General features: G+C 45.6%; 1 protein-coding gene across 5 annotated transcripts in view; it reads left to right on the forward strand.

Moving 5' to 3' along the window:
* MYOM1 (myomesin 1) overlaps positions 1-26,602 on the forward strand; it is a 736,755-nt gene that overhangs the window by 408,553 nt on the left and 301,600 nt on the right. For all 5 annotated transcript variants that reach the window (XM_086965593.1, XM_086965594.1, XM_086965595.1 and 2 more), the window contains 4 exons: positions 3,576-3,732; positions 18,275-18,384; positions 19,359-19,403; positions 22,566-22,702. In XM_086965593.1, coding sequence (XP_086821719.1) covers positions 3,576-3,732; positions 18,275-18,384; positions 19,359-19,403; positions 22,566-22,702 — 449 coding nt within the window. The remainder of the gene's footprint in view (positions 1-3,575; positions 3,733-18,274; positions 18,385-19,358; positions 19,404-22,565; positions 22,703-26,602) is intronic.

Raw genomic sequence — 26,602 nt, forward strand, 5'->3', positions numbered from 1 at the left:
GTAAACATCTACTTAGAAGGGCAGGTGTAAATTCTGCAGAAGCTTGATGACAAATCAGGTTTGGCTGTGCAGGCCACACGAAGCATTGCTAATCCGCGTGTTAGCCTAAGTGTTAGCGACTTCTTTAAGAAGCTTAAACTCCTGCCTAGCACGTGCGTAAATAGCACACTCCTCAATATAGCCCCAGACATTGTGCAGTACTTACTGTTGTGCATCTCGTGCTCCACACGTGCACATTTCTGATGCCCTAGATCTTAATGCTCACAAGTCAGTGGAGGTGGCGTTCATTCTTGCAGATAAAATTGCATATGCAGAGAGAGAGACAACTTGTCCCTCTTGTCAAAGACAGGGGTACACACTTTGGAATTTGTGTAGAACACCTAGTGTAGACTTTAACCGCACAACTATGGATGTTTTTGAGGTGGACCGCTTTGTGGATTTAGGATTCCCTTCAAATAAACAGCAAACTCAGGCCCAAACTCACTAAGATTTTGTGTCAGGGTTGCATCACTTTTGTGATGCAGCCCTGCGCAAAATCCATTTTGGCATTTATTGAGCCACGCAGAGTTGATTTGAGTGACTTTGCTTTAGATATGCACAGGGCCACTGGAATTTTGCGATTGTGTGGCCAGTGATTTTCGCATAATTATAGATTTGCTGCATTTGCCACACAGTCCATCATCTGCCACACAATCTGCAGATTTTCACAAACAAAAAAAATAGTTTCTAGGTTAAACAGTTCAAAGGTTACTAAAACGCAGCGACACGTGTTTCGGCGCAGTGGAAGCCCATTTGCCAAGCTGTACTGGTTACCTTTCTGTTGCTTATTGCTATATAGGGGTGTTAAAATGATACTAATGAGGTGCAACCAATGCCCATACATAGTTTCCAAGTTTAAAAATGAAATAATGTTTTTTTTTACAAACTGTGCCACATTATTCCACATCATTTGCTTTTTCTTGCAGCATAATTTCTTCAACCCTGCCCCATAATTTTGCCCTCTCCTGCCGCATGATTCTAGTTGCCCTGGGTATATGTTCTTTGGGTAGAATATGAGTGTTTCCGTGCATCCACCCATGTATTTTGAAGCAGACCAAGATGTACAAAGATTTGTAAACCTGGGTTTGCGGCAAAACCTAACAGAGGTGTAACAAAGAGAATTGTCATTATTCAGTAGTGGCTCATGTCAGGGAAAAGAGGCTTGGCTGGAGGGCTGGGGGGGGGGGGGGAGATGGGGGCAACAGAGAAAAAGGAAAAAAAGAAAAAATAACCTACCTGCCAACTTTACAGCATCACGCTCTTCTGGCTCTACTGCAGGCAGGCAGGCACAGGCTCTCAGACAGCCCTGCAGCCAATCCTGAAGCTGCTCTCATGCAGGAGAGCAGCTTTAGGATTGGCCTGAGTGCCGTGAATTTGCGCTCCCAGATGGACTGGGAGCCTGTGCCTGCTCTCTCCAACCCCGGAACACAACTTGGGTTGGAGAGAGCTTCAATTCGTATGACGGTTTGAGGTGCCCAGCACTCCCTCTTTAGTACTGTTACCCCCCTTGCCCTCACCCAAGACTCGGCACACAGAAGAAAAATAAATGATAATCAAACAGGCTTTAAACTCATTTTATTATCATTTTATTTTTCATGTTTTTGAAGGTGCTTTCTGGGGAGAGGGGGGCGACGCTCCTCCTCCGCTGTTATTATTCCTCCTTTTTACTTCCTCTTTCTACGAGTGATGCAATCTGCAGCACACAACGAAAGAGGAAATAGCCTCAGGATTGTTCTTGTGCAGGATGGGATCTCTTCCTGCACAAAAACAATCCTGCAGGTAATGCAGGCACCTTTTCAGCAAGGCGCAAGGGTGTCTGTGTTGGTGCTCGGTAACACACAGTGCAGTAGCTCTAGAAGAGAGCTGAAGTGTGCCATAGCTTGGTAGACATGGTTCGTTTTTGCTTTCTTCTTTCACGCAATGCAGCAAGTTGCCTTGCTGCATTAAGTTGTGTGAACTATTAGTAAATCTCTCCCTGAATCCACTCCCATTATCTTGGCCATATCAAATAGTGGAGGCATAAACACAAGTGGCCTCTGTTTGAAAAGTGACTGGTTCTAGAGCCAGTAGTGGTTTTTATTTTATTTTTGCAGTTTAATATAGCGTGGACATGACACGAAGGCATCAGGGCACTTTACAGCAGTAGCATGATACAAGGGTACAGCAAGTTACAGTTACAATAATTACATTCAGGCATATTGCATCAGTAGCTGCGACCAGGACAAGTGCAGCCGTTGGACAAGAGATGTACACAGTTCAAGCATTGATTAAGATGGCGGGGGGACACATTGAAGGTAGTTTGTCTCCTGTAAAGAGCACTTAGGTATGGTTGAAGGTGATTAACCCAGGTGTCTGTCAGATAGGAGGGGCTTGAGGTCCTTTTTGAAGGTGGCTATGCAGGTTGTTAGGCGAAGGGAGGGAGGTAAGGAGTTCCAGATTCTTGTGGCACTACCAGAGAATGACTGGCTCATGTACCTTTCTCAACTGAAGGTGGGCTTCCATGAACCTTGCGTGGCTTTGAATGGCTTCACAAATATGGTGTAATGCAACACAGCACAAGCTACTGCTTTGAAGGGAGGCATTCAGTTGGGCGTTGCGGTGGGTGTTTCCACACAACTCCCATGGTTTTTGATACATTCCCAGATTTACAATGCATCAAAATCTTACGCTTTCCTAGGGGAGACATTAAGAGGAGAAATATATTCATTTATCTTCTTTTTTTCCTCTATGCAGCACACATTGAGGAAAATGCTTCTATAGATTGTTTTTGTGCAGGAAGGTACCCCTTCCTATACAAAAACAATCCTGCCTACAACACAGGCACCCTCGCACCATGGTGTAAAGGTGCCTAGGTTTGCGCTAGGCTGCCCAAACGGTGCCCATGTAAGGGAAAAGGACAGAAATGCACTGTAATGGATACATACAGTGCATTCCCGCCATTTCCCTGTGGCTCAGGGCATGGCACTTACTAAATATGCTGCGCTAACCTGCGCCGCCATTCTCGTAACTTAAACCGTAACAATACTGCGGTGCCGTGGAGCCTCGGTTGGCCTGGGATAGCCAGCCTCTCTCCGGGGGCCGGTGCGTAGAGCCGCTCGCTTGGGGAAAGGAGTGCGGACGGAAGGGGGCCGCCTCCATCGCCCTTAGTGCACCGCATGTTATTGGGGCACCCGGTGCTAAATCATTCGTAGACGTTCACTGATTGGATAGTGAGAAGATCAGTGAGCCAGCACAAAGTTCAGTATTTGAAGATGTGCTGTACTGCTTTTTTAAATTAAATATGTTTTTTAAAGTGCTGTACTGATTGCATTCTTGTAAAACCTGTTTATACTAAGTGCTAATATGTATCAGGATTGTACAATATCATGTTTTCACACATCTTTTCATATAAATCAGTGTGTAATTTAAAAGATTTAATGTTAACCTAATCAATTGTAGCATAAAATGAAATGAAATCGTACATATCACATCTGGGAGCAGTTTGGACAGACAATACAAATGAAAAACTATAATCCTCATTTTGTTGGTTCTCCCAGGCACTAAGGAGATAGTGGTTGAAGTCGACGATGATGGAATAATTTCTCTCAACTTTGAATGTGATAAGCTCGGACCGGATTCCAAGTTCATATGGTCCAAGAACTATGAGGAGATCAGCGACTCCTCTCGTTTAACCATTGAGACCAAAGGTGGCAGGTAATGTTCAAGTAACAAGAATATTCTAATGTATTATTTAAACATTAGAGGGGTCTCTCTCTTTCATCGTAGGGATGTGTGTAATGTTGCGTATAAGAACTTAAGAAGCTAGATAATGTACATCATTTTTCATAGGACATTTTGAGGGTTATTTAGAGTTTGGTCAAAGAGGAACATCTGCCAAAAGTGTAGGGTGTATACATGTGTTCTGATTGTACATGACATCTGATACTCATGGGTGTGCACTCTAAATATGATAGCAGAAAGCCACAGATTCTTGGCATATCTCCTACATTCACCAAACTTTAAATAATATCCTGAAGGTTTTTACAATTACTTTTTGACCTATGCATGTCTGTATGTGTTGAATTATGAAGTCTATGGAAACTATCACTATGGGGCTGACCTTCAGGACTCGGTGCTCCCTCTCCCTTGGCCGGGCTTGGCTCCGCCCCTTCGTTCCTGCTGTTTGTTTCTACCATCAACCGGCCGGGCTTGGCTCCGCCGGTCTGCTTGCTGGCCGCCTACAAGCCCCAGGATCCTTAGGGGCAGGACGCTGAATGTCCACGTGCCAGGAGGCGCATAAAGACGCGCTTGGGGCCGAGTTCCCCGGTGCCTGCCAGACGCTGAAACTATCACTGTGGGGCTGACCTTCAGGACGCGTTCCTCCCTCTCACGCGGCCGGGCTTGGCTCCGCCCCTTCGTTCCTGCTGTTTGTTTCTACCATCGACCGGCCGGGCTTGGCTCCGCCGGTCTGCTTGCTGGCCGCCTACAAGCCCCAGGATCCTTAGGGGCAGGACGCCGAATCTCCACGCGCCAGGAGGTGCATAAAGACGCGCTTGGGGCCGAGTTCCCTGGTGCCTGCCAGACGCTGAAACTATCACTGTGGGGCTGACCTTCAGGACTCGTTGCTCCCTCTCCCGCGGCCGGGCTTGGCTCCGCCCCTTCGTTCCTGCTGTTTGTTTCTACCATCAACCGGCCGGGCTTGGCTCCGCCGGTCTGCCTCTGGCCGCCTACAAGCCCCAGGATCCTTAGGGTCAGGACGCCGAATCTCCACGCGCCAGGAGGCGCATAAAGACACGCTTGGTCCCTCGTCCCGCGAGGACGTGCGCGGGGCGCGCCGAGAGAAGCCTGGGACAAGGGCGGGACTGTCTGAGGCCAACCGGGGCCGTAGGAGGCCGGGCTGAGCCACCCCCCTAAGATCCTGACCTTTATCGTAGAGACTGGAGTTATAGGCGAATAAGACGTTTCCGGATCCCTAAGGTCTGAGCACATACATGTTGAGAGTAATTGTTATTTGATATATCACAATTAAGTGCTGTCTCATATACCATGCCTACTCAAAGAGACAAAGGGGGAAATCTATTTTCTAAACACACAGGTGGGAGCCTTATGGGGACTTTAGATAACTATATCACCCGGGCAGCAGCCGCATTAGACTGGGAGATAGTAGATGTGTAAAAACGGCTCTCATTGGAAATATTTTCAAAACGATCCTCTCTGGGTCCTATTAAGAGCTGTATAACCCCTGAAAACCGTTTAAACCAACGCCTTAGTGACTTGGGTTTGCCCGATATGAGTATAGGGTCGGATACACAAAGTGATATCATCCTCGGGAATAGTACACAGGACACACAGAATGGCAACATCAACGAGGAAAATGTGCCCTGTAAGACACCCCCAACAAAGACACCAGTATGCCCTAGTGCCGAAACGCTATCATGTACCACAAAAAATGGGAAACCAAAGGGGGGTGGGGGTGAACAGAAAGGCAAACGGGCAAAGGTCCCCAAATTAACAACTAAGATGGGTAAATGGGTAGGCATACATAAACAGAAAGAGGTGGTCTTTTCTGCTCAGAATAGGAGCGCACCCCTCTCCAGAAAAACGGCCCCCGCAACAAACGAAACATTTACCACCGATGGTACAGGGAGAGGAAGGGCTGATCGGACGGGTGGAACAGCTTGTAAAGTCCCTAATGTTACCTCTCATCGAGAGACTGAAAATAATTAGCACAAGTATTGATAAACTGCAACAGGTCACAGCTGACAATACTCAACTACTACACTCTTTAGTGGATATTAATAAGGCGGGAGGACATGCTACACACTCAGGCAAACGGCCCAATTTCGAACCAACCCCCGCACCTATCCCCACTAAATCTGCAACACCATCAGAAAAAAGAATTTCCACTAATAATGATAACAGTTCAACTGTCACTAAGGACAGTTGTCAGAGCACGGAGGGTAGCTGTAGCATTGTGAGGATTTCCCAAACACACCGGGTTGAGGGCGAACAACCAGCCACAATGACTAACGAACACACACAGACCAAAATTCCAGTGCAAGGGGTAGGCAATTACACGTTTCTAGATCTTCCCCCCCAAAGCACTCCCTTAGTGATCGTTCTGGGAAATGTTCCCCCTCTCCGTCAAGGAGAAAGAGAGGACTTCTCCCAGATTAAAAACAAGGTCACACACTGGCTCTCTCGAAACACTGCAGGAGGCAATAGGGCAGTATACAACATAATTATGGCTCGTCGAGAAGCCTGGTTGGGTCACGCCAGGAAAACTAGAAAAGGAGACTGCATTGTAGTAAATTTTAACAGCCCAGTCCCAGTTGAGATGATACTTAGGGAGGCAGAGGGTGGTCCCCTGCAGGTAGGGCAGGGAATAGAAATATTGCCCCTTGGATTCTTTTATAGACCAGGGCTGCAGGGTGCTCCCAGCCAAAACACCAACGGAAATAGGATGGGTGTTAACAATCAGGTTTATCCCAGAAGGACAGAAGGGTGGGAAACAATTCCCTCGAGATTCAATGCAGCCCAGACGAGGGGGGACCAGGTTATCTATCGGACATAGAGGTTACAAACAGATTCAATGCCCTATCGGGTCTTAATGACTGCGACTGCCTGGGGGGAAACTCTTCTAGTTACCCCCGTCACGATGATTCTTATACCCACCCTGTATACGCCTCAGCACTGGCCAGTCCAGAGAGTGATTCTAATAATTTTACCTCTGGCATCCCTTCTAGTTTCCCCCACAAGATACCTCTTACACCTTCCCTGTATACCCCCTAACGCTGGTTAGCCCAGAGAGCGATTTTAATAACTTTACCTCTGGCATCCCCACTGACACTGCACCGTCAGCAGTCAAAGGACCTTGCAGGGTAATCCACCCTAGACCAACCCAACTTGATCTATTTAGACAGCCTGTCGGGGTGATAGGAGAGGCTAACCAAGAATTTAACATTCTTTCCTGGAATATTGCCGGGCTGGTGGGAAAGGTTCAAGACCCCTTATGGGTGCAGTTTGTAAGTACATACTCCATCATCTGTCTTCAAGAGACATGGATCATCAACAGTAACCCGTCATTGGTGGGTTACAAATCATTGTCTGTTCCTGCGAAAAGCTCAAATAGCGTCCATGCGTCTGGAGAATTAGTTATCTTTACCTCCCTGGCACTAAGATGTAGTATTAGGGCTTTTTCCTCAGGCAATGGAAACATCCAGGCCATTATCTTGGGGAAAAAGGAAAGCACTATTTTTAACAAAGAAGGGAGGTAGAGTACAAAGTAGGATTCCTACTCCACGGGCACTGATAAATAAACAAGAAGAATCCTACTACCAGTGTGAAAAGAAGGGGAGCACTCAGTGTTGTGTAAAATACCCCTCACACACCAACAGGCCCCTTGGTGTCATGCTTCATCATCGGGGTCTTCGCACCCCGCTAGAGGGATGCGGCACGCTGCGACCTACGACTACGCGGGAGCGTTGACAGATTTAGACTATGTGTGGTGTGTGTTGAGTGTGAGTGATAAGAGGATTAAATGTGAGTGGGAAATGTGGTGAGAAAATTAAAAAGTACCTGGCTAGTGGGAAAAATGAAAAAACTTTATTTCGTACCCCTAGCTGGTGCTATTAAAAAGGTGTGCAAAGAAAAGACGAGGTTTGTTTGTCTTAATTAGGGACAGAACCTCTGGTGTGCGTCGACATGTTTCGGTACGTGTGTACCTTCTTCAGGACGGGGCACAACTCCCAACCCTACTCACGTATTTCTAGAAAAAGGGGGTAATTATTTTAATAAAAAGTGAAATCACTCATTTAAAGTTGGCTACAATGTGCCTACAGCGGTTCTTGGGATCAAGTATTTACATGTCCTAAAAAAAGAAGAAAAAACCATTAGGTTTGGTTACCATATGGTATTGGCTCAGACAGGTGCAGTCACCTGGAGCCCCAAACAGTTAAACAACCTGTAAAGGAAAAGACATACTAGACACACAACACACATAAGACACACTTAGGTTTTTTGTACTTATTGTTTTTTTGGACATACTCGTGGTCTTTGATGTCTACTGCATCATGAGCAAGTCCTGAGCATCAAGGTAGGTAGGTGGATCCACAATCTACAATGATAGAGAGGTGGACTCAGTGCTGTTACTTGTATTCACTTCTTACCTCCTCCATACACCTAGGGAGGCTGGATTCTGTTTGAAAAGAATACTCACGAAATCCGCCTGTATTGGCCTCCTTCTACCACCCTGTGCTGCTCCGCCGTGAATGAAATGCGGGCGTGTTCGGTGGTATATAAAGGGAGACTGGGTGTGTTCCCATTGGTTAAATGCCGGAAGTCACAGGGACCATGTATGAAGAATACTTGTTTCGGCCTCTATACATGTGATCTAATCACCTTTGACATGTGACCCATTGTTATTTGTTCATTGCCGGAATGCCCATATATGGTCTTTCCGCTCCATAGCCAATCATGGGCTGTTTATTGAGTGCGGCGCTGAATAGGGGACAAACACGGGGAGCGCCGCTGTTTATCCGACCGTGTGTCATGTGTGCATGCGCATGAGTTGTTTCCCATTAGTGTCTATGCGCATGCGTGTTGGCCGGTTGAAAGCAGCGCATGTTCAAAGATGTTATTTGTGGCGCTGGTCCTAGTGGACAGATACCAGCCGTAGTAGTCAAGTGATTTGGCTCCACGGTATGTCATCGTTTAGTCCCGTGATATGGGTTCCCAGGCGGAACACCCAACGTTGTTCCTTTTGGAACAGGCCTGTTTCCGAAGGTAGTCGCTCAATGACAGTCCAGCGGAGATCATTGATGCAGTGCTGTTGTGACAGGAAATGAGATGCCATTTTAGTTGTTGATTTTTTACAACGTATGTTTGATTTATGTTCACCTATCCTTATTTTGACGGGTCGGGTGGTCATGCCTACATATTCCAGTCCACATGGGCAGTTTATCAAGTACACCACATTTTTCGTGTTACAGTTTGAGAACTGGCGCTGTTCCCATGTCATGCCATTCCTGAAGGTGAGGTTTTTGCTTTTCTGAGTCTGGTGGCAGCAGCTGCAATCACCGCATGGGAAGTGGCCCTGTACACTGGTCGGATTCTGTCTCGCAGCCTGGTTTTCCAGTGGTCTAGTGTGAACCACGATGTCTTTTATGTTTCTGCCCCTCCGATGTGCATGCATCGGTTTTTCAAAATTGAGGTCTCCACAGTTCAGTATACCCCAGTGTTTATCGATAACCTTTGACACCTGGTTCGATATTGTGGAGTAGGTTGTTACGCAGATAGGTCTTCTGTTCATTTCCTTTTCTTTGGGATTTTCCTCTATGAGTGCCTCCCTATGGTTGTTTTTTGCGCGTTTCATCGCTTTTTCGACGGTCCTTGTTGGGTACTGCCTTTCCATTAGTTTCGTTTTTAGGTCTTTTGCCTGACGATTGAATTCACTCAGTTCCGTGCAGTTCGGAACTGAGTGAATTCAATCGTCAGGCAAAAGACCTAAAAACGAAACTAATGGAAAGGCAGTACCCAACAAGGACCGTCGAAAAAGCGATGAAACGCGCAAAAAACAACCATAGGGAGGCACTCATAGAGGAAAATCCCAAAGAAAAGGAAATGAACAGAAGACCTATCTGCGTAACAACCTACTCCACAATATCGAACCAGGTGTCAAAGGTTATCGATAAACACTGGGGTATACTGAACTGTGGAGACCTCAATTTTGAAAAACCGATGCATGCACATCGGAGGGGCAGAAACATAAAAGACATCGTGGTTCACACTAGACCACGGGAAAACCAGGCTGCGAGACAGAATCCGACCAGTGTACAGGGCCACTTCCCATGCGGTGATTGCAGCTGCTGCCACCAGACTCAGAAAAGCAAAAACCTCACCTTCAGGAATGGCATGACATGGGAACAGCGCCAGTTCTCAAACTGTAACACGAAAAATGTGGTGTACTTGATAAACTGCCCATGTGGACTGGAATATGTAGGCATGACCACCCGACCCGTCAAAATAAGGATAGGTGAACATAAATCAAACATACCTTGTAAAAAATCAACAACTAAAACGGCATCTCATTTCCTGTCACAACAGCACTGCATCAATGATCTCCGCTGGACTGTCATTGAGCGACTACCTTCGGAAACAGGCCTGTTCCAAAAGGAACAACGTTGGGTGTTCCGCCTGGGAACCCATATCACGGGACTAAACAATGACATACCGTGGAGCCAAATCACTTGACTACTACGGCTGGTATCTGTCCACTAGGACCAGCGCCACAAATAACATCTTTGAACATGCGCTGCTTTCAACCGGCCAACACGCATGCGCATAGACACTAATGGGAAACAACTCATGCGCATGCACACATGACACACGGTCGGATAAACAGCGGCGCTCCCCGTGTTTGTCCTCTATTCAGCGCCGCACTCAATAAACAGCCCATGATTGGCTATGGAGCGGAAAGACCATATATGGGCATTCCGGCAATGAACAAATAACAATGGGTCACATGTCAAAGGTGATTAGATCACATGTATAGAGGCCGAAACAAGTATTCTTCATACATGGTCCCTGTGACTTCCGGCATTTAACCAATGGGAACACACCCAGTCTCCCTTTATATACCACCGAACACGCCCGCATTTCATTCACGGCGGAGCAGCACAGGGTGGTAGAAGGAGGCCAATACAGGCGGATTTCGTGAGTATTCTTTTCAAACAGAATCCAGCCTCCCTAGGTGTATGGAGGAGGTAAGAAGTGAATACAAGTAACAGCACTGAGTCCACCTCTCTATCATTGTAGATTGTGGATCCACCTAATTCTAATTCTAATTTAAAATACTTATAAAGCGCAACATACACCTTGCGGTTTCTTGGCGCTGAAGGTTCAGGGGCTGAGGGGAAGGAAGACCGGGGAGGAAATTTAGGCGGGGAAAGCCTGGCTAAATAGGAAGGTTTTCAAGTCTCCACGGAAAGAGAGGTACTGAGTTGCGGAGCGGAGGTTATCAGGGAGAGAGTTCCAGAAGGAAGGGGCCAGAGTAGAGAAATTGGATCCACCCCACTTTTTGCGCGAGAAACGGGGGATCAGGAGAAGGGACTTGGAGGAGGACCGGAGATTTCTTGCGGGGACGTAGGGTTTGATAAGTGAAGTGATGAAAGCAGGGGCAGTGCCCTGACGGGCCTGGAAGACCATGCACCCGATTTTAAAGAGGGAACGTTGTTTCACAGGGAGCCAGTGGAGTTTCTTTAGGAGGGGGGTGGAGTGGTGATAACGTGGGAGGCCATATATCAGTCTGGCCGCCTGGTTCTGGATGGTTTGGAGTCTACGCAAACTGTAGGCAGGAATGCCATGGAAAAGAGCGTTGGCGTAGTCCAAACGCGAGATTACCAGAGCGGCCATGATGGTCTTGAGAGCCTGAGGGGTGAAGAAGCGGGAGACAGAGCGGATGGTTCGAAGAGTGAGGAAACAGGAAGAGACCACGGAGCTGATGTGTGAGTGAAGAGTGAGCTGATTGTTAATTTTAACACCCAGTGTTTTGACAGTGGTGGAGGGGGAGGGTGCAGGGCCAAGGGAGGGGGGCCAGAAAGAAGAGTTCCAGGGGCTGGACGAACCACCAGTGAGAACCAACTCAGTTTTATCAGGGTTCAGTTTAAGATGGTTGTGATTCATCCAGTCCCTGATGAATGTCATAGTAGACTGGAAATTGGAGACCGAGAGAGAAGAGGGGGACAGATCAAAGATGAGCTGGAGGTCATCCGCATAGTTGAAGACGGTGACCTCCAGCTGCTGGAGAGCAAAGATGAGAGGAAAGATATAGAGGTTGAAGAGAAGGGGGGAGAGAGAGGAACCCTGGGGAACACCGCAGGTGACAGGGAGGGGGGTGGAGGTGAAGTCGCCTAGACGGACCGCCTGGGTGCGGTCCCTCAGAAAGGAGGAGAGCCAGACAAGGGCTGATCCCCCGACGCCGGCCGCCTTGACACGGGTGAGTAGGATGGTATGGTCCACCGTGTCAAAGGCGGCGGAGAGATCGAGGAGGACCAGTGCCTGGTGGTTGTTGTCATCCATGCCCTTTCTGAGGTTGTCTAGAACGGCGACTACGACCGATTCTGTTGAGTGCCTGGGGCGGAATCCTGCCTGACGAGAAGCCAGCCCCCCATTAGCCTCGATGTGAGTGCTCAGAGCCGCGGTAACATGGCGTTCCATCACCTTGCCCAGAAAGGGCAGCAGGGAGATGGGGCGAAAGTTGGACGAGATAGAAGGGTCCGAGCCGGGTTTCTTCAGCAAGGGTACTATGGTGGCTGCTTTTAGTACCGGGGTTACCACACCCTGTGCCAAGGCGCTGTTGAGGAAGGCAATCGGGGGATCAGGGCAGCTAGAATAGATTTGCTGTAGGATGCGTGCGGGGCAGACATCCGCCGGGGACCCTGATTTAACTTTGGGGAGAATCGACAGAAAGGATTCCTTAGTGAGGGGAGGGATGACAGTGAAATGATTTTGTACTGGGGGGGGGGAAGGATCGACGAAGGTAGGCGAGGGTAGAGGGATATTGGCCTTGATATTAGTGATCTTGTCCACGAAGTAGTTGTTTAGTTGGTCGCAGAGAAGCTGGGAGGGAGGGATTTGGGGTGAGGCTCGATCTGAGAACGCCAGGTCGTTTACGATGTCAAAGATAGCCCTGGGTTTGTTGGCGGCCGACGTTATTTTCGTGGAAAAATAGTCGGTCTTTGCAGCTAGAATTGCTGATTTGTAATTAGCCAACAGTGTCAGAAAGTGGGTTTTTAATAACGGGCTATAGTCCTTCCTCCACTGCCTCTCCGCCCTCCGGACGCTCAGTTTAAGTTCTTTTAGGTGGTCGTTGAACCATCTGTTAGAGTCCTTAAGCCGGCGGATGGAAATGCGTCGTAAGGGGGCCTCTGAGTCGCAAGCTCCAGCCAGCCAGGTGTTAATGGCCTTGGCCTGTGAGGCCGATGGTAGGCCGGAGAGGGGGGGGATGGAATTGTGAAGCAGGGAGGTCAGGGAGGGGAGATCCAGCCTGTTCCAGTTCCGCGCCCAGGTGTTTTTGGCAAGCGGGGTTTTGGGGGATGAGTTGTGGGGGATGGAGAAAGAGATGAGGGCATGATCGGACCAGGGGCAAGGAGAGACCGCCACCGAAGCCAGTGGGAGGTTAAGAGCCCAGACCTGATCAAGTGTGTGCCCGTGAGAGTGAGTGGGGACAGAAATGTGTGGGACAAAGTTGAGGGAAGACAGAGATTCGGTAAATTCTTTTGAGGCGGAGCACTCGTGTGGGTCTGAGGGCCAGTAATTAAAATCCCCCAGCACCAAGACCGAGGCAAAGTTGACCGCCAGATTTGCCAGCAGGTCTTGGAAGGCAGGTAGAAATGAGGGCGAGGGCTGAGGGGGGCGGTACATGAGGAGACAAGTGATAGGAGGGGTGGTCTGGAGGGAACGGACCACCAGGAAGTCGACAGGGGCCATAGGGGGAGAGGGAAGTGACTGGAAGTGCAGATCTGACCTAGTAATTAGCGCGACCCCACCGCCCGCCCTGCCGGCCGGTCGATCGGCACGTAGGGCCACGTAAGACGGTGGAAGGGTGGCCAGGAGAGCGGGAAGGGAGGAATCGCAATACCAGGTTTCGGTCAAGAGCAGTAGGTCAGGTTTCTCGGTGTCGAGTAGGACGAACAGCTCGTGGTGATGCTTGACCGCCGACCTGGTATTGAGTAAAATAGCGGACAGAGCTGGGGTGGAGGGGGGTGGGTCGGGGCAGGGGAGGCAGGGTGGCAGGGGAGGTCGCGGCGGGGAATGCGGCGGTGCAGGGAGGGTGGGGGCAAGGCCCAGTGAATAGACGAGTCTACGGACAGAGTCCGGGAGTGGCCAGGTGCCTTGAAGGGCGATAAGGTCTTTGGAGGAGTATGATATAATTTGAGCATGGCGTCGTGCCCCTTGCCCCGTTCGGCCGCGGACGGGCGCAGACGGGCTTGACTTATGCGCGACTTCGGCGCGTAGTCGGCGCTCCCGCTGCGCTCGTCCGCTGCGCGTTCTGTATTGACACATTAATAGAGGCGGCCGTAAAGGCGGGAAGGGGGCGTGGCCTGGAGGTGGGCGTGGCCAGCCGGCAGGAGGGCGTCACGTGAGCGATGGATCCGCTGCACGGAGCCCTCGATGTGCAAAACAGCAGGTAGCAGCAAGGTAAAGTTTTAAAATCACAAGTTACACAGTAAAACGCAAAGCGTCTCCCGGCTTCCGCCTCAGGAGCAAAGAACCTAGTGAGCGCACCTACCTACCTTGATGCTCAGGACTTGCTCATGATGCAGTAGACATCAAAGACCACGAGTATGTCCAAAAAAACAATAAGTACAAAAAACCTAAGTGTGTCTTATGTGTGTTGTGTGTCTAGTATGTCTTTTCCTTTACAGGTTGTTTAACTGTTTGGGGCTCCAGGTGACTGCACCTGTCTGAGCCAATACCATATGGTAACCAAACCTAATGGTTTTTTCTTCTTTTTTTAGGACATGTAAATACATGATCCCAAGAACCGCTGTAGGCACATTGTAGCCAACTTTAAATGAGTGATTTCACTTTTTATTAAAATAATTACCCCCTTTTTCTAGAAATACGTGAGTAGGGTTGGGAGTTGTGCCCCGTCCTGAAGAAGGTACACACGTACCGAAACATGTCGACGCACACCAGAGGTTCTGTCCCTAATTAAGACAAACAAACCTCGTCTTTTCTTTGCACACCTTTTTAATAGCACCAGCTAGGGGTACGAAATAAAGTTTTTTCATTTTTCCCACTAGCCAGGTACTTTTTAATTTTCTCACCACATTTCCCACTCACATTTAATCCTCTTATCACTCACACACCACACATAGTCTAAATCTGTCAACGCTCCCGCGTAGTCGTAGGTCGCAGCGTGCCGCATCCCTCTAGCGGGGTGCGAAGACCCCGATGATGAAGCATGACACCAAGGGGCCTGTTGGTGTGTGAAGGGTATTTTACACAACACTGAGTGCTCCCCTTCTTTTCACACTGGTAGTAGAAAAAGGAAAGCAGCCTGTGCGAGATAAACTTCTATAACGCAACCAATCAGGGCGAGGGCTGTAGGATCACAGAACTACATAGAAGGAACCTGCTATTAGCAGGTGACTTCAATGTACACCCCTGCGGCGACCCACTGCTAAACACCTTAGCGACTATGGGTTGCCAGCAGATAACGGGGTTACATTTTGAACATACAAAACAGGGAAATGAGTTGAACCATATCTTAGACGAGCAAGATCTCCTGTTCACTATGAGCATTGCACCACCCTTATCAACACAAAAGGATCCCACGTTTAAGGGTAGGAGCTCAGGGAGTTTCATAGATTTTATCCTAGTTTCTAGAGCTATTATGCGTCTACTCCTGGCCTTTTGTATAACACCGAGCGCACATAGTGACCATAACCCAGTTTGCATCCTACTAGGAGGAAATCTTATGAAGAAAAGGGAAAAAATTGTGGGAAGCAACACGCTGCAACCCGTAAATGGAGGACGACGCATCAAATGGAACCAGGTTACTCCGCCCTATTTCCTTGAAAGCCTTAAAAAAGACTGTGCCACTGAATTGTCAATCTGCACTAGCACAGAACCACTGGGTGATGGAGTCCTTAAAGCCTTTGATAGTATAGCCGAACACGTAGGAAAGATGCTACAGGCCCCTAGGGGAAACCCGTATCTGGAGACCCCAAATGGTTCTGTCATAACTGCTCTAAGGCATCCAGAGAACTAAAAAAGGCCCTCAAAAGAAATCTCCGGGATAGATGTAGGATCCGTACACTCCGTTTTACCTATAAAAGTGTACTGGCCAACAGGAAAAAGGAACTGAAAAATGATCTCTGGAAGGAACTCTTGGATCCTGCCATCCTGGGCAGTTCCTCTAGATTCTGGTCCACAATTAATCGCTCACCCTTATTAATGACAGGGACGAATGAGGTGGGATCAAATATCACGGATGATGAGTGGGTGTCCCATTTTGCTACAATCTTCAAAGACACTGTGCCATGCCCTGACCTACCAATAGTGGAGACGGTAGTGGCCCCCACGACATTTTCAGTTGCGGAAATGACAGAGGGAATCAATAATCTCTTGAACAAGAAGTCCCCCGGCCCAGATGGTATCCACCCTGACCTATTTAAATTTAGTCCCCCATTCTGGGCCTCAATTTTGACAGCAGTGGGAAACGCTGCAGCGGAAAAGGGTTGCATACCCTCATGGGGTCTATCAACAATCGTACCGGTGTTTAAGAAGGGAGATCGAAACAGTACCCTAAATTATAGGCCCATCTCCTTGATTGACTCTATTGTAAAAGTCCTAGGGGGTGTCATACTTAAAAGGCTAACCTCGTGGGCAGAGGAGAAGCAGATAACTTCAGACGCCCAGTACGAGTTCCGGACTGGGCACTCAACTGTGGCGCAATGCCTAAATCTTTATTTGATATTGGGCAAATACACTCTCGCACGTTCTGGGACTATCTACATGACTTTCATGGACCTTTCCTCTGCTTTTGACTGTGTCAACCGGGGAAAGTTGTGGCAGTCCATGGAGGCCATGGGGGTAGAGCAAAAACTGGTGAACTTTTTAAAAGATCTTTATAGAGACACAAGGGCTAACGTAAGATACACAATGGACCTCAAGGTAACAAGGAATTTTAGAACCAGTTGGGGGGTCAGGCAGGGGTGCATCCTGGCACCCTTTCTTTTTAACCTTTATATAAACGACCTTGAAGAGACATTGGTGGACACAGGGGCGGACTATCCTTATGTGGGCCGTCCGGGACTGCCCGTCTTGCTTTATGCTGACGACGCCGTCCTCCTAGCCCGTACTCCGAAAGGGCTACAAACTTTACTCGACACATTCCACGGGTTTATGGCCAGCCGCGACCTATCCATAAACAATACAAAATCTTACGTGATGCAGATGGGGAAACTAGCGAAAAAAAGCACCATTTCAGAGTTAATGGCACCACGGTGTCTATGTGTAATACTTTCTCCTATCTTGGTGTCTATTTTGATCACCAGCTGAACTGGGCCCCACTCCTGAACAAAAAGAGGGTAGAAGTTACAAGGGCTGCACTATTTGACTTTGCTGCGAGAATGGGCAATAGACCTGTGGGAGCCATGCTGAAGGTTTATCGTGCAAAAAGCATTGCGATAGCTTCCTATGAAAGCGAGTTATGGGGTTATTGTAACCTTGAGGGACTACAGGTGGTTGAAAATAAATTTTTTAAACGGCTCCTGTGTGTCCCACAGGGGACATCCAACATGTCTGTACACGAAGAGACTGGTCAGCCTTTTATTAGCGACACCCTGTCCTTGCGACCTCTTATATTCTGGCTACAATGTTGGCTCAATAAGCAGCTTGGTTTAACGCACAGTCTCCTGAAAGAGACAATGAGCCTAGACTGTATGACCAAGATTCCCTGGCTGAAGTATCTTAAAACCAGACTTGGGAATGAGGGGCGTCTGGATTTGTTTTTAAACCCGGAAGGTATTACCATAAATGACGTAGTGTACATCAAAAAGTCCTTCTCCACACGAAAAGTAATGGAAAGGCAGGAAAAGGACATGACGAAGCAAAATGCGCGCCTACACATGATGCTCAAAACCTCAAAACCTCGCCCGGAGAGGAACCTTATCTCCTATTGCCATTAACAGCGTATGAGCGCTTCTTATTAACCAGGTTTAGGTTTAATTTGTTTCACATTTTAATAGCAGTGCCAAGGGGAAGTCACAGAGGAACAGTGCTAGAACCCTGCGGCTGCGACAGTTTGTCTCCGTAGGATTTGCTGCATTTTATGGTTTTTTGTAAATATTATGAATTCCCCAGAGCTTTTTACCTTAAACCTATTTTAAAAAGAACGCTCTTTGTACAAGCACGCCCCGCTCTCCTTTACTTACAACTGTTAAAATTAGATTGTATACCCCATGTGATTGGCTTTTTAAAAAGTGCAATGAATTACAGAAAATGTCTGGATGTATAGAACTGTATGATGCCTTTTATAATGTGGAACAGATGGATTTTCCTTTTAACACCAGGGTATACCTGTTTTAACCAACATATATTTTAACATGTTCTTCCTTTTAATAAACCTGAAATTTATTTTATATTGTGAACTTTTATGGTTTTGTGCAAAAAAACGAATAAAGTACTTTTGAAGTCTATGTAGTTGTGTCTTGCACGATAATCACAAGTGTTTATCCATCACCAGGACAAAGGTTATCTTCAAAGATCCTCCTTCCGAGGAAGATTTTGGCATTTACTCCTGCATTGTAACTGGAACCGATGGAGTTTCCTCCAGCTACACTCTAGATGAAGATGGTAAAGTTGAATCTTTTCAATATTGTTTTTGATTTTGTGACACAGTGACCCAGATGGACCAAATTGTTACACCAGTCATGTACCAGTTCAGAGTTTCCCACGCACAAAGCTCATTTGCAGTGGAAAAATGGGTTTGTGTAAATCTTACTCCTAATGATTCGACAGACTCTGGTTAGGAATCCAGTAGTGTCCAGAGATGAATTCTGCTCCTTGCTAAGACCTGTATTTACCACAAGATTTGCTTGTTTATGCAACCGCCCCACCTCATATACCTCAGGCACAATGTAAGGCACAACCATTTTATCATTGCAAACATTCATAAAAGCAGAGGCCACAAGAGCAACAACCTTGAGTCTGCAAAATCAGACCTACTGTTTGATACAGCCCTCTATCACAGAATGCTCTTCCCATACTAAAACGTAATTACCTTTACATATGTCAAGTACTGCTGATTTGGTGCAAGTACTTTGACACTCCAATTAGAGAGGGCAAGGCAAATCAATAAAAACTGTTGTGAAAGATGTGACGATAGCTGGTGATCCAGTCACCCTGACTGAAATAAGGACAGAGATTTGAAACTCCTCCTCTAGGACAAGGTGCAGCTCCCTCTTGTAGATACCAACCAGGCTTAGATCAGTCCTTAGAAGGCTAACAGAAAGGATGCAACACCAACAGTTGGTCAACCCTGACAATTCAACCTTCTTCCCTCACACAATCATTTCTGTTGTCTCAATCTTGATTTACCACCATCTTAACAATGCCCATGTGAATTCTGCAGTTCGACTGTGAGATTGCACAACTATTAAACCAACACCCTAAATTTATCCATATCATCTGTCCGGCCAACCCACCCTTGAAGTGTTTCCTTTCCTTTTCAGCATGCATTTTCCTTTGTCACAGTCAATACGTCAAGGTGCTCTTCGTCTAATAACGGTCTAACTTTTAATCAAGATCTTGTGTTTTATCATTTTTAGAGCTAAGACGCCTGCTCCAGCTGAGTCATGACCACAAATTCCCAAGTAAGTTCAAACACTTTCTTCAGAGTGATGTGGCAGGTTATGAATATGGTGGTTTCCAGTGATGACATGCTTTGAGCAAGGGTACTACTTTGTTGTGCAGTCTGTTCGACAACCCAATTTAGGTCTACAGCCCGAAATATCTAGTCCAGTCCTTTATAGTTGATTTATTTTTTGAAATGTGTATCAAGTACCAAAGTATGCATTCTATGGCCACACTATGTCAGATGGTGTAAACTGAAGATGTCAAAAGTACCCAAATCAGAAGCTATGAACAATGATGATTGCAGCTGTAAAGCCTGTACTTGGTTAAAATGATTAGATCTCAAAAGCCGCATCAGCAAACTATTCTCACCCACTACCAATGGTGATTTGTACATGTTGGTAGTAGACTGGTGTCAGACCTCTCTCTGCAGTGCTTTAATTTTCAGAATTTGATCAGTACTTAAAGCACACGCTTTGCACAGTAAAAACTTAAAGAATCATATATAAATTTCCATAAGATTATGATTCACATTCAATATAAATCTGACTCCGACACCCACCTGCACTTCTCTCTATGTGGGTCTAGGGTCACAAGACATGTCAAAATACAGGGCCAGCCGCATGACTGCTTCCAATAATGAGAAATGCAATGGATACGGCTGACAAAGGTATCTGCACAACTAAACACAACTTAGGTGCTCAAATGACATGATTTGGAGTTATAAATTCATATTTGTAATTCACAAAATGCAAGTTTTTACTCCTAAATGTTTCAATTTATTTATTCATTTACTGGGAAGTTTTATTAAGCTCTCCTTGCTCCTTTCGGTCTCTTCTGAGTGCTTTACATAGATGTGAAAAAGTACAAGACTAGGGCAGAGAGTTACAGTCCATGTGGACATGTGGTTAATTATGCTCTGTTCTATGTTGGCCTCAGTAAAAAGCATGCAGTCATAGCTCACTTTACTAAGGTTTCTGGAACCAGATATTGGGGTCGATTATGATGGCGGAGGGACCTGCGTCCGTCCGCCACCCCCGAGGTGGAGGGATCGTCTGCAGGGTCATCTTCGTTCCCTCCGTTGGAATTAGGATGTGACTGCCACCCTGGCGGTCACATCCCGTATATTTAACATTGCGGCGGGTGCTGCTTTAAGCAGCACAATCCGCACATCCTGATAGACACCGCCACCATATCAGGCCTTTTCCGCCGCGGTCGCAAGGCGACCGCATCGGAAAAGCGGCAGACTGTATTCCCCTCCGCCACGGTCCCCCCACCATTGTCCTAATGGACCCCATAGTTGGGTATGGGTTTCAAGTTTGGGTTAAAAGCGTTCCAAAATCTAGGTACTTCTACACCCTGGGATCGCCTCGTTTCATTCTCTTGAATGTTTGTTGACTGTTTTAATGAGTAGACATTGAGCATGGGGCTCGAATTGGAGCACCGTAAGTTTCTCACACTGGGCTTGCCATGGGCCAATACCACAGTGCACAGGTCTCACTTGTGGAGAAATAGGCAAAATATAAATCCCACTTATGCTTGATATGACACCACTATGGCGTAGTTTTACACAGGAGTAAATCTGTTTCCAAGGGCAAGCAGTGGTATTCCAGGGAGGGAAAGTCATGCAGTTAGTGAACACGCACAAATTTGTGATTTTCAAGGTATTCGCAAAATATGTCCCTTGCTGTCCTTTCCTGGACACAGTTAGATATTTACTCATGTCAAGGGCTTTAGTGAATCCCTATCCGCAGAGGGAATGGGGAAGAATATCTCCCAGATTGGTGGGTACATTGAAAAAGAGATTTCTCAACAAGGTATATTTCCTCTGTGGCGGAATATCAAACAAAATTGGAGTTGCAAATGCACGTTTGCTAAGCATTTGCAGACCTGTAAATGCTCATGAAGTTGGTTCCTAGAATTATCTCAATTTGAACAGATTTCCCCTAATTGTTTTGTTTCTTAAACAGTTTTCTTATGCTCCCCTCCCGCTGCAGCAAGCTTTCTCACTAACCTAAATTCCTGCCCGACAAGCACCTGTAGCCTAGTGATATTAGCAACCCAGACGCCGACCTAAACATTTCCCCCGCGACAGTACGGACAATGGTGGGTTAACTTTGAGAAAGTTGCAGGCCCTAGCACCATTAAGGGGCAAAACCTGTGCTGATTGGCCTTTTCTTATGATATCAAGGTTTGTCTTAATTACGAAATAATTGTTAGAATTAAGATGAAGAATTTTACTTACTGTGAACACCAATGAAAAATACCGACCCTCGTCCAGAGTGTTTATAATTACTGCACTGATCACTCCATACATTCGTTACAGTGTTAAATTGTCCTCTTTTGGGATTAGGGGAGTGTCTCACACAGGGTTAGTCCTGTGCTATTAAAAATTACAACCCTGGGAGTCCACAGACCTCACCTGCATCGGCCAAATCTTCATGACAGTGGGGTTGATAGTAGCGAAGCGCAACATTGTGCGTGGGTAGAGAGCCATCCAGGTGCCTAGGCTGAGTGCCTGGAAAAAAAAAAGACACAGATGGTGGAGAGGGCCATCTATGAAGGAAGAGGTTGCCCAAGGAAATGGGACGAAATCTGGGGGAAGTGGAATGACTTTCAAGGTGGGATATGTACAATGACTGCTTGTATTGACCCTAACGCCCTCCGCTTGGGGCTGCCCAATAATGCCGGGCTGTGATGTTATGCGGAGGGGATGGGGCGGCAGGATAGAAGAATCTCACGCTTTATTGTACAACTATGAATACTTGACTGTGCTGTGATGCTACTAAGGTTGTAATTGAATGTTCTTGCTTTATTACTTATTCTCTCAAGAAAAAGATTTATAAAGAGAAAAAAGAAAAAAGAAAGAAAACATTGCAACACTGTTCAAGGGACTTAGGCAATGGGGTTCTCACACTTTTCTGTTTACCCAATTGCACATTTTAGCTGCAGTGTAATCATGTCTATCTGCGAGGCTCGCTACTTAGATATTCCTGTTATGTGAAGTTCATAATTTCATAAATACAAACACAAGGATGTGGTTTCCAGTTGTGCTTTGTTTGTAATGTAAATGAACTTGCAATCAAGGTTAAAGAAAAAGTTTCTAAAGAGAATAGTCAATGGTATAAAAGGTAAATTGGTTAAAAATAGACGAGATAAATCATAACCTTTTCTTTTTACAGTTATCCCTCTGAAATCTGAATTAGCCGTCGAAATTCGGGAGAAGGGACAGGTTCGGTTCTGGATGCAGGCTGAGAAGCTCTCTCCCAAAGGAAATTGCACCTATGTGTTTAATGACAAGGAAATTGTCCAAGGAGAGGTGGGTTTTCTAACTACATTTGAACCTCATAGTTGTGACACAACCATTCTTTTATCAAGTATGTTTTCCTTAAAAAAAGTAAAAACCTGCCAAAAATCAACACAGAGGGCCCACTTCACACAAGTATTGCTGTGACATACTCTTGTAGTACTCCTGATGTACCGTAGGATATTCAGTAGTAAGCCAAGAGTAGTACAAGAGTAAGTTGTAGCAAAAGTTTGCAAATCAGGGCCAAAATATTGTGCCTGAAAATTGCTAACACTTTGTTCCTGGTTTGCAGTACTTATGTAATGTAAAACCGATGCGAAGTGTTATGCTGGGATTTACTATCCAACGCAAATCAGGAGTTACATTGGATAATTTTCCATATTAATGCAAAATGATGCTATGCGCTTCTTGGAATTACTTTGTCTCAAGGGGGCATTCTTTGGGTATTACATTGGTGCTCCCATGCACACACCCATGGGTTTTGATGCAAATCCCTATCTACAAACTTTTGTAGACAGAGATTTGCCCCAAAATTGTCCTCCTCCTCGAGCAGGCTTAATGAGGAGAAATGTTTTCATTTTGCCTAATCTTTCCTACTTTGCATGCTGCATTGTTCAGCACACATACAAAGCAGGAAACGTGTTAAAGGTTAGTTTTTTGTACTGAAATGGTCCCTTTCAAGTGCCAAATGATTCCTTACAGAACGCGTAAGTTCTGTAAGGAAGTTTGGGCCTGAGTGCTGAAGGTGCTATTCAGGTAATGAAAAACAGAGATGTGAAATCTGAGAGGAAGGTGCAGTGACTAAGTAGTTACTGGGGAAGACAATAGAATTTATTCAGCTGTAAATGGCCCAAAGAATACAGAGAATTGTAGGTCTCTTTAGGTTCTTTAGCATTGTGCAACTGGAAATGGAAATAATGGATGTCATAAAAGTAGTTTGGAAATCTAAAATTAGTTTTCTGAGGTCCCTCCATCCTACAATTTTAATATTTGAGAATTGATATCTGACACCTGCTCACATTAAAAGTACCCAAGGAGGGCTCTCCTGGTACAGTTGAGTTGTAGAAGGTAAATAGGATGTCTACGTATGGAACTAGAAGAGGGGTGTTTGGTGTTGGCAAATTAATTGTGAACTTGGAGAACAAGGATAATTGACTCCACTGTGTCTGTTCAGAGGTGCTAACTCTCAGTGTAAGACAACAGACCCCATATCTTTCCCGAATTGGTCCGAGCCACCCTCCAAGAATGCAGGCTGATGGTGAAACCGATCTTAAAACAGATTAGGTGTCACAACCTCTTTAATAGGAATATCACCTGGGAGAAATATCATGCTCGAAATATTGTTTCTAAAAAAATATCGTACCACTGCGTGTAGATGTTCTTTTATTAATTCCAGTTGGGAATATTCTTGTACACAAAATTTAGAACTTAATATTTACATCAGTTGATATTACATCAACTGTTACTATGATACCAAACTCCATCCCGCACAGTAGAGGCATTCTTGCTGTACATGGCTAGATTAAGAGTAGCACATGAAGGAAAGACCCATATCATTTCCCTTAACCAAATGGTCACTATTGTTCATGAGTGTTTAGAAAGGATTGCTAATCTAAAGAAATACAATCGAAATGGCTCTGCCAACTGAAATACCAGCTCTAGGCCAGGACTAGAGCGACAAACGTAGGTCATTTGTATGCCTTTCTTATGTAGAGACATTGGTTCTTATTATACTTCTTTCTTTTCCCTTCTCCTCCTTTAACCCCAAACGGGTGACTCCACTAGTTGCACTTGGCCACACCTAGGCACACCTAGGCCACACCTATGCGCAGCCTTCACAGGTAACAGCGGTGGGGTGGTGGTGGGGTGGAGTGGACAGACGCCGTAATAGCAAAGTAAAATAAAAAAAAATAAAAAAACACATACCTTGCGCTCGCTGCATTGCCAAGCACAAGGTAAGTGGTTTTATGAATTTATTTATTTTACTTTCCCTGTCCTATCGTCCACTTCAATTCCCACCAGCCCACCCCCACCGCGCCCCACCGCTGTTACCTGTTCCCGCCTCGCCTAAGTATACCTAATGGCTCTTTTCGATGAGGTCGCCGGGCTGTTTTTTAACTTTAAACCCTCTATTAAAACTACCCGGATATTGGATGCGTTAATTATCTCACCCCATACAAATTAACAATTCAGTGCCTGGAATTTATTGGGTGCGATAATTATCCCCATTCTAAGTTTAGCCCTCAAAAAAAGAGGCATAGCATACAGGCTTTAGATTTTTCCACACCAAAATCCACATGTCCCGATTTTAACTGAACCTTCTTTGTTGTTACATTGCAGCATGGGTGACCTGCTGAATTTTTACAGGCAGGTGTGGACTTTATAGTACCATAACCACCATATGCAAACAGAAATATACAGCACATCCCTCTGTATATAAGCATTTATTTGTACTATAGATATGTACCTATATATGTGTATTGCTTTGTATAAACATGTAGAATTGTTTAAAAAATATATAGATATTTGTTAGTTCTGCTTAACAAATGAACATATTACTGATAGTTGCTTCATCTACAATTGCTTCACTATTTAACTACAACAATAAATCTAAATAAATAAATACAATTATTATAAAGTACAACAACTTCTGAAAGACAGCGTTTATTTAATGCATCTTTAATCTACATATACTCCCTTCCTTTATGCATCTATATACCTTCCATGTACTTATGGATCTATATATTTATTACTTTTCTTCCAATCTAGCATATCCAATGCACTACCCTATTTCTCGCTTTATACCCCTCCCAATATATCCTCTACCTCAACTCTGACTCATCTCAAACCTCTTTCTACTACTCTTTCCAATGCACTACCCTATTTCTTAGCCTATACCTCTATCAATATATCTTCTAGTGCCACTCTCTCATTCATTTCAAACCCCATACCACTACTATGATACCCAAAATAACCCTTTCTAGACTCTTCCCTCCTCTACCCCTCCTTGCATCATCTCTCACCTCTTTTACTATTCTGATCTCCCAAAACAAGCCTTTCTAAACCTTTTCCTCTGACTCTCCCCCCTCCACCTACCTTTTACTCATCCCAAGCCTCCTCCTACTACTATGAGCTCCAAAACATCTCTACACTATCCTTTCCAATCCAAATAACAGACTTACATAACCCCCACTCAAATTAATTTAATATTTTACTATACTAATTCACCACTAATCCTTTATGGGTTCGGGAGTAGCATGCTACTCGACAAAAAAGCAGTTCAACACCTCATCAGGGGTAGCAAGCGCTATATAAATGCAAACCTTTTTATCTCTTCTATCCCTCCACTATTCTTCTCAATCCAAATAACTGACTAACAGGTCCACCACTCAAATAACTTTTGTTTTTCACTATACTAATTCACTACTAATCCTTTATGGGTTCCAGAATAGAATGCTACTCGCTGAAATAGCGCTTTGACGCTTCGTCAGGGTGGTAAGAGCTATATAAGTGAAATGAGGATACAATACAAAATAATTCCCAGTATGACAAAGTTTGCCTAGCTCATGATTCCCAAAACCTGCGCAAACAAAAGTGTGGGCAGCGGCTAGATCTTATGGAGGAACTCGTAATGGCTTTGCCACATAATCCATCATCTGCTGCATAATCTGCAGATTTTAACCATGAAAAAAATGGTTTCTAGCTCAAACTGATCAAACGTTATAAAAAAACATGGCAATATGTGATTGGAGGCGTTGAAAGCCCCTTTGCAAAGGTTAACTGGTCATCATCCAATTGCTTATTTATGTATTTGGTTGTTACACTGACACTAATGAGGAGAAATATTTGACCAGACAGTATTACTATGTGTAAGCATTACAAAATAACGAGGTAATACTATAAAAAATGTGC

The sequence above is a fragment of the Lissotriton vulgaris genome, chromosome 4_1, assembly GCF_964263255.1.
Source record: "Lissotriton vulgaris chromosome 4_1, aLisVul1.2, whole genome shotgun sequence".
NCBI classification, from domain to species: domain Eukaryota; kingdom Metazoa; phylum Chordata; class Amphibia; order Caudata; family Salamandridae; genus Lissotriton; species Lissotriton vulgaris.